Raw genomic sequence first — 9,313 nt, forward strand, 5'->3', positions numbered from 1 at the left:
AGATTTTTTAAAACTTTTTTCATTAGTTTATTTTTCTTTTATGTGCCATTTAAAAATATTTAAAATAAACTTTTATTGAGATATAAAATCAACCCAAATATCTTCTCTTGTATAACTATCATCACAGTCAAACTGTAGAACATTTCCATCACCCCGTACACACAGACACAATTTCCTTGGTTTCCCCTTCCAAATTTCCTCCCACACCTCTGCCCCAATCAACTACTAATCTGCTTTCTGTCACCTTATATTAATCTTTTCTATAATTTCATGTAAATAGAAGCATACAGTATATATTCTTTTGTGTCTGGTTCCTTTTGCACAATGTTTTTGAGATACATTCATCTTGGGGTGTAATCCATAGTTGGTTATTTTTATTGCTGAATATTATTCCATTGTATGACTATACCACAATTTGTTTATCTATTTGTATTACTCTGTTTTCTGTTGCTTATAACAGAATACCTGAAACTGGGTAGTTTATAAAGAAATAAAATTTCTTACAGTTTTAGAGGCCAAGAAGTCCAGTGTCCAGTGGGCACATCTGGTGAGGGCTGCCTTCTTGGTGGGGACTCTATACAGAGTTCCATGGCAACGCAGGTTATCATGTAACAAGGGCTGGGCGAGAGCACTTGTTAATGTGCTTACTTGCTGTCCTTATAAAGCCACTAGTCCACACCCATGATAACCATTAAACCATTAACCCATTACTCCATGAACAGATTACTCCATTTATGAGGTTGTAGTCCTCATGATCCAGTCAACTCTTAAAGGCCCTACCTTTCAACACTGCAATGTTGGGAATCAAGCTTCCAACATGAGCTTTAGAGGGAACAAACATTCCACCCATAGCACCAATCACATAAGTTTGTTTTTAAATTTATCAGGAGTACCTAGCTACTAACTTATTTTTTGCGTGTATTGATTACTCATCTCTGGAATTGAGAGACACTAATATCTTGAACCCTAAATTTGTAATGCTGTAAAAATTGATTTTGAAGAGGTAGACCTCTTATTGCCTACGTAATGGTGCCATCGGAGTAGGCTGCTATGATACAGGTATTGGTGTCATAACATTTTGACCTTTTAGTTGTACAAATGTGTTCTTGTAGTCTCTTCCAAATGTTAGGCTTAAGAATGCTGATACTGGGATAATTTTAAATTGTTGTAATAGCTACTGAGACTGTGTGAATATCGTTAAATAAAAATAACACAAAATACGTTGTCGTTTTTATTAGTTATTGCCTGTAAGAATAAGGAATTTGTGTTTTACTTGTTTTCAAATTCAGTATTTCAAATATTAATATTTTGCAAAGTAAAAATTTCATGTACTTTAATATGTGTATTTCATGCTTTTAAAAATATGGCTATGTTATGATTTATTGTTACAGCTTGTGGTATTCTTTGAAAAGGCAGTAATATTTTCTTTTGGAACTGGATTTCTTTTAAATACCAATTTAACAACTTTCATTATACTATATTCTGTCATGCGTTTTTATATTTTTTTGGAACTGCTATAAAATTTTCCTGCTATAGGCTGTTTTTTTTTTTTTTAAAGCAAACTTAATTTGCTCATGAAGTTTCTTCTGGCAACTAGCTATCTCACATCATCTAGTATTTTCTTGGTATTTTATCACTAAAATCATATAAATTTTAGTAGATATTCCTGTGTATATCACTTTTATGTATAACATATGTAAAATTTTATAATAGAGTTCAACCTTTAAAAGCATAGGCTCTGGATTCAATGACCTGAGTTCGAATTCCCACTCTATCATTTCTTAGTTGTGAAACTTTGGACAAGTCATTTCATCTCTTTAAAATCATTTCCTCATCTGTAAAATGGGGATGATAGTAATTCTTGTACAGATTTGGGAGATTATTTACAGAGTCCTTAATGCAGTGACTGTACCAAATACATATTAGTTGAATGAATGAATGAATGAATAAATGTATAATCTGCATCCAATTTTTTAAAAAGTTGATTTGTTATTAATGTCAATTTGGGATTCTGCTCTAAATCCCACATGATTGGGATAGTTACTTCCTGAACATGGCTATAAATTTATCAAATACTATTAGATAGTGACTATTTGATGATAAAAAGCATTCTTGAGATTGTATACCATTCTGTTTTTGTTAGTACAGATTTGGGTGCTCCTCAAGGTTATTAGATATAATGGGCAGGGAGGAGGACCTAGGAGGATTTAGTTCTATGTGACTATTCTGCATTCTTCAAATTTTTTTTACTATTTAGTCCCTGAACCACAGCTGCTTGATATTGAAGATTGTGACCTCAATGTGGTGAGACTATGTTTTCAAGTTTTCCTCCCTGATGAACATGGTAATTTGACAACTGCGCTTCCTCCTGTTGTCTCTAACCCAATTTATGACAATCGTAAGTACTTTATTTTCTTGTATTTGTAGTCTTAGCTTATTTTTTTATTTTAATAGTTTAACTTTTTAAAAGTATTTTGGTAATTAGAAAAAGTATATGTTTATTATAGGAAATATTCAAACATTACAGAAATGATTAACAAAGAGTAAATCTCCTATGATCTCATCCTCCAAAGATAATCATTATTCTCAGGTACATATTTCACTAGTTTCTTCTTCATATATATACAAATATGTTATCATCATCACCATTATCATCATTATTATTCACACAATATAATTTTGGCAACTTTAAAAACAATTATCACTGATCTTTTTTTAAACTTACTTTTTTTCTTAGCAATATATCTTGAACTTTTTTTTCTTTAAGCCACATATTCTTTTCAGTAGCTGCATATTTTATTATATGGCTATATCATAATTTTATTAAATCATTACCCTATTACAAGACATTGGTTTATTTCCGTCTCATTTTTTCTTTTTGCACTAATAAATTGTATTGTTGTAATAAATTACCTTGTGCAAATATTTCTCTAAATTTTCAGAAGTAGAAATATTGGCAAATGCTAGATCAAAGGATATGGATATTTATCATTTTAAAAGATTATGAAACTGCCGTCCAAAATATTTTCTGTGTATGTTTGTACACATACTTATATATGCATCCACCAAAGGTGTATGACTACCACTGTTTTGCATCTAAAATGATAGTGGGACATGGGGTTATAAAGGTAGATCAAAGTATCCTGATGATGGAGAGCCTTGAATGCCGGGGAGAATTATTGTAATCATACTGGCCAAGATAATGGAAGCATAAAAGTTGCATTGCCATAGGGATATGGCCGTAATTTAAGAATATTAATCTGGTGACAGTGTGTAGAATGGATCGGAAGAATCAGAATTTAGAAGCAGAGAGATTTAATTAGAGGACCTGTCATTGCCTAGAAATGAAGTCACAAGGCTCTAAACCAGGTTAGGTAAAGCAGTTAGAAAGGAAAGGGACAGATGGATGATTAATGTATTCAGTGTCCCTTATGTATTCACTAAAACTTTTATTTATTCTGTAAGTGGTTCTCCTCAAATTCTCTGCTTCAAAAAGGAATAGCATATATTACTAAGGTAGCAGCCCATTAAAAATAAAATCCTTTATGTTTAGGTGCTCCAAATACTGCTGAATTAAGGATTTGTCGTGTAAACAAGAATTGTGGAAGTGTCAGAGGAGGAGATGAAATATTTCTACTTTGTGACAAAGTTCAGAAAGGTATTTGTTTGTTTCATTAAATTCAGAATATATTTTAGATTAACAGATGCATTTTACTTTGTTTTCCCATTGTTGTTATTTCTTTGGTTTCTTATTCACTAGATGACATAGAAGTTCGTTTTGTGTTGAATGATTGGGAAGCGAAAGGTATCTTTTCACAAGCTGATGTACACCGTCAAGTAGCCATTGTTTTCAAGACTCCACCATATTGCAAAGCTATAACAGAACCAGTGACAGTAAAAATGCAGCTGCGGAGACCTTCTGACCAGGAAGTTAGTGAATCTATGGATTTTAGATATCTACCAGATGAAAAAGGTATAACATTTTGGTAATATATTTCTTAAAGTTGGCCCTGCTAATTACATTTTCTTGTAAGATACATTTGAATATAGTTATGTGTCTTCATAATTTGTTTCTTTTCCTGGAAGTTTTCAGTTGGTTTTTTTTCTTTATGATCTTTGGATAACTTTCTTAGGAAAGTGGTTTGATTAATCTGGAATAATTTCCAAGTATCTAAATTGTTTATCAAAATTTCTGTTTGTTATTTTAATTTCTGTTTTATTTTTGAGGGTATATTTTTTCCTAACTGTGCCCTTTTTTAGATGGGAAACTTGCCACTCAGAGAGTGTTCTCTTTTGGTCCTTATCCTATCAGACATTATTGCATTAGTTAACATTGTTGACACAGGTGTTATAAGAAAACACGATGAATATTTTAAACTATTTTTTCATAGGAGAAAAATACCCTTTTACTACTGATTTGGGATATATTCTACAATACTCATTATTTATTTAGAGCATTTTCTATATATAAATAAAACACCTGTTTATTTCTTAATGGAAAGGAAGCATAATCCTATGATGATTCACCTGCTTTCTTGATTTCTTTCTAATCAGATACTTATGGCAATAAATCAAAGAAACAAAAAACAAGTCTACTTTTCCAGAAATTGTGGCAGGATTGTGGTAAGAATATTTTAGATTGATTCAACAGATTTTATTTGCTTTTTTGTTCAGTTTTTCAAATTTTAACTGAATATTATTTTTCAAATTACATTTAATAATGGAAAAACTATCATAAACAGTTAATTTTCCTGAGAGACCAAGACATGGCCTAGGATCAACTGGAGAAGGAAGATTCATCAAAAAAGGTATGTTACCCCTATAGAGTATTTCTTGTGATCAGAAAGACCAGTGCTTTGCACAATATATTGGAATTTCATTGTTAGGAATGAATAACTGTTTCTTTAATATTTTCCTCTCCTACAAATTTTTTCACATTTCCAATATTGAATGATTTGAGCCTGGCTTCCAAAAGTTGTGTTGGAAACTGATTATGTTTTGAGGGGATTCATTGTTCGAGAAATAACATTTTGTTCATATGGTGGTAATTTTACTAATTACAGTGTGTCATGGAAGAAATGGTTTAGATCTTGCTGGTTGCCGATTTTTATGAATAGAGTTATGCTGAAACACAGTTATGCTTATTTGATTACATATCTCTATATATAATAAACTGCTTTTTTTTTGCACTATATAGCAACAGGGTTGAATAGTTCCAACAGAGGCTGTATAGCCCACAAAGCCTAAAATGTTTACTATCTGGCCCTTTAGAAAGAAATTTGCCAATCATTGTTCAGATAATTCAACCAAGGGTTCACTGAGAAGTCTTCTTCCCCCTTTAGTCTCAAATCTGTGCTTTTTCCTGGTTTAGTATACAAGGGTACTTCAAAAAGTTCATGGAAAAATAGAATTAAAAGGTAATACGACTCTTTCTCTGAACTTTTTGAAGTAACCTCATACACACATATTCATATAATACATAAATCAATATGGAATTAGTTTTTTCCTTAATTTTTTTCTGACTGGGAATTTTGTAGTACCCTAGGATTGTATCTTAATATATCTTAAAAGTTATGTGTATTTTTCAATCACACCTAATGAATGTTTTCTCCATCCCTCCATTTTTTCCTTAAAGTGTAGTGTATGAGATGGTTTTGACTGTGTAGATTCCCATTAATTGAAATTCTGATATTTATCTTTCATTTTTCAAAAATACCTTTATAGGGCCTCAGAAGCTAAATATTTTCATATTTAACTGGAGTGAAATTACATATGACAAAATAACTTACCAAAATCATTTTACATGTATTTGTAAAAAGAGTACATGTTACAGAATTCAGTTTGGGACACGCATAATAATTTCAGTGCTTTCTAAAATTTTTGTTTAAAATTTGCCTTGAAATTTTCCTTTAGTATGTTTATGTAATTTTAATTTAGAAATAATGCTTTTTATAATTTTGTTCATTTTAATTTTGTAAAATACATTTTCCTCCCCACAGAATCAAATGTGTTTTCTCATGCGACAGCTTTGACAGAAATGCCCAGGCCTTCAGGAGTTCCAAGTCAAGCATCCTACTATTCCTCACCTGTGTCCATCTCAAGTGTACTGTCACATCATGCTTCAGCCATACCCTCAGTGGTACCTCAGCCTTCTTCAAGCTGGTCATCAATGGCCCACCCCACCTCACGCTCAGGCAATACAAACCCACTGAGTACTTTTTCAACAGGGACACTTTCCTCTAATTCACAAGGTATCCCATCATTCCTGGAAATACCTGTTGTGAGTGATTTAAATTCTTCTAATGCTTGTATTTATAACAACACTGATGACATAAGCAGAATGGAAGCATCACCCATGTCACCAGCTGACTTATATGGCATTTCTGATGCCAACATGCTGCCTAATTGCCCTGTGAATATGATGCCACCCAGCAGTGATAGCATGGGGGAGAATGATAATCCAAGACTTGTGATCATGAATCTTGAAAACCCCTCTTGTAATTCAGTGTTAGACCCAAGAGACTTGAGACAGCTCCATCAGATGTCCTCTTCCAGTATGTCAGCAGGTGTCAATTCCAATACTACTGTTTTTGTTTCACAATCAGATGCATTTGAGGGATCTGACTTCAGTTGTGCAAGTAACAGCATGATAAATGAGTCGGGACCACCAAACAGTACTAATCCAAACAGTCATAATTTTGTTCAAAGTAGTCAGTACTCAGGTATTGGCACTATGCAAAATGAGCAATTAAGCGACTCCTTTGCGTATGAATTTTTTCAAGTATAACTTGCAATATTTAAATCCTTTTAAATGTTTGTAGTCATTTTGATACTACGTACATAGATGCAGCATTTTATATTTGACCCAGAATATAACACAGGGCTTTTTTTTGCTGTTTGTTTTTGAAGGATGGTAGTCCAAAAACAACTTTTTTAGGTAAGAAGTATAAAACTTCGGGTATATAGAATACAAAATTGGAAACTGTCAAAAAAAGAAAATTCAGAAATAGACACTTAAAAGGGCTTTACCATTTCTTCATTTGAAAGGAGAGACCTGCTAACATGTTTGGTATGATTCTGTCTTTAGAGTCCCACTGAATTTCCCCAGGATAGAATCTGAGGAGAATGTTAAAATAAGGATCCTGTTTTTCCAGAGAGCTTTTTTATACCTTTTTTGTAATGTATTAATGTATTCTTAGTTAAATGAATTAACTGATATTTGCTTTCAAGCAAATTTAAGGTAAAACCTGTAATGGCTATGTCATTGGAAAAATAAATTCCTTATTATTTTTGAGGCCCCTGGGCCAAGGTGACCCCTAAGGGGTTTTCTGAGGCTTCTGGGAGTTTCTTAGATTTATATGTAAATCAAAACTTCTCTAAAATCTTGAGTTTGGCAGAAGACACTTGAAGTGAGCTTTCAACGTATGGGAGGTTTTCTACATTCTATACTATGTAAAGCTGTGCCTTTGAAGTTGCATATGATTTTAGCTTTATACCCATATTTTTAAGGGGAAGAAGTTTCCTTAAAGAGTTTTCCTCTCTTTCTTAGGTGTTCTCACTCCTTGTGATCTCATAAAACTGCCTATTTGACATATCTATCTGGAAATCTCATTAAAGCTCAAACTCAACATATCTAAAACTGAGTTCTTGATTTTCCCTCCCAAACTTGCTTCTCCTTCAGTCTTCCCAACTCAGTAAATGGCAATGCCATGCTTCTAGTTGCTCAGGCCAAAACCCTTGCATCATCCTTGATTTTTCTTTCTTTCTTTAAGCTCCCGTATCCAGTCCATCAGCAAATCCAGTAGGCCCTACCTTCAAAATATATCCAAAGCTGAACACCTCTTTTGACCTCTACTTAACACCCTATTCCAAGCCATTGTCATCTCTTGCTTGGATTGAAGCCATAACCTCCAAAAGCCTTCTTTACATCCTGTGCTCCTACAGTCTGTTCCACATAAAGTAGCCAGAGTGATTGTTTTTAAAATAAGTCAAATCATATCATTTATCTGCTCAAAACCATCCAGTGGCTCCCCATCTCACTCAGAGTAAAGGCCAAAGTCCTTAAAATTATCAGGCCTAGACTCCCTGTTCTACCTCACGTACTACCGTTTCCTCCTCTTCACGCAGCTCCAGGCACTCTGGCCTCATTGCTTCTCCTCAAAGCACCAAGTACACTCCTGCCTCAGACTTTTTGTGTTTGGTATTTTCTCTGCCTCGGATGCTGTTCTCCCAAATGTGTGTGCGCAGTCTACTCCCTGACATCCTCAAGGTCTCGCTCAACTGTTACCTGATCAAGGCCTTCCTTGGGTGTACTCAGCACTCCTGTCCTCCCTGCTTTATATACATCCATAGCACTTATCATGACCTGACTTCACTAAGCATTTATTTGCTACTGTTTGTTTTCCTGTAGTGAAATATAAGCTCCATGAGAACAGAAATTTTTCTGTTTTGTTTACTGTAGACTCTCCAGTTCATCAAAGGTCTGTCTCATATTACGCACTCAGTAAATATTTATTGACCATTCAAAGTATTACTAATAGAGTTTTGTTTTTTGAAAGAAATAGCTTTGATTACTAGATGTTTATGATTTCTCAGTTTTGTTTGACATTGGGTTTATGTATTCAAGTCCAGGATTAATAATGGTAATCCAAATTGTTTGAAAGCAAATAATCACAATGGCAAAATGATGGTAGAATTTGGGCAGTAATCTTAATTATGATGGAATTGTCATAATATTAAGTAATTAACTTATTAAAGGTCTAGTTTATCTTACAGCTAGAACCTACTGTAAATATTGAGCATGCTAGCTATGAACAGTGTGTCGTTTCACTTATACAATGTCCATCCAAACCACACATTTACATAAACTAGTCAATTTGGTCAAAATGGGGAATGTGCAAATGCCATATAAATAAAAATTCTGAATTGAATGATACTGGGAAAGAGGAAGAAGGGCAAGATAAGACTTAGGGTCAGGATAATTCAGAAAGCAAAAGAAAAAGATTAAAGTCCCCTAACTAAGTACCATTAATATTTCTCAGAAATTATGATTTCAAAGGGAAATATTTCTGTAGTATAAATTTTTAAAATCATAAGCACATAGCATACTTTTAGTAGAACTTACCAGGGAAAAAGAAAAATCTGAAGGTATAATTTCTCTCCTGTTCAAAATATAAACCCAGGATGTCTCTGGATGGTGAATGATAGGTGGTGAATTTTTTAAAAATTCAGAATCTTATAATTTTTGTATTAACACTGATCAGTTAAAACTGTTAGACTGTTCGAATGGCCAAATGGATTTTTTTAAAAAACA

The 9,313-nt window shown here is 33.3% G+C and overlaps 1 protein-coding gene across 1 annotated transcript in view; it reads left to right on the forward strand.

The window, feature by feature from the left end:
- Positions 1 to 7,137, forward strand: part of REL (REL proto-oncogene, NF-kB subunit) — a 32,582-nt gene extending 25,445 nt beyond the window's left edge. The window contains exons 5-10 of the mRNA XM_063078691.1: positions 2,258 to 2,398; positions 3,554 to 3,658; positions 3,761 to 3,973; positions 4,555 to 4,623; positions 4,743 to 4,808; positions 6,000 to 7,137. Coding sequence (XP_062934761.1) covers positions 2,258 to 2,398; positions 3,554 to 3,658; positions 3,761 to 3,973; positions 4,555 to 4,623; positions 4,743 to 4,808; positions 6,000 to 6,787 — 1,382 coding nt within the window. The 3' untranslated portion in view covers positions 6,788 to 7,137. The remainder of the gene's footprint in view (positions 1 to 2,257; positions 2,399 to 3,553; positions 3,659 to 3,760; positions 3,974 to 4,554; positions 4,624 to 4,742; positions 4,809 to 5,999) is intronic.
- The last annotated feature ends 2,176 nt before the right edge of the window (positions 7,138 to 9,313 follow it).

This window comes from Cynocephalus volans, chromosome 14 (assembly GCF_027409185.1).
Source record: "Cynocephalus volans isolate mCynVol1 chromosome 14, mCynVol1.pri, whole genome shotgun sequence".
Classification (NCBI taxonomy): Eukaryota; Metazoa; Chordata; class Mammalia; order Dermoptera; family Cynocephalidae; genus Cynocephalus; species Cynocephalus volans.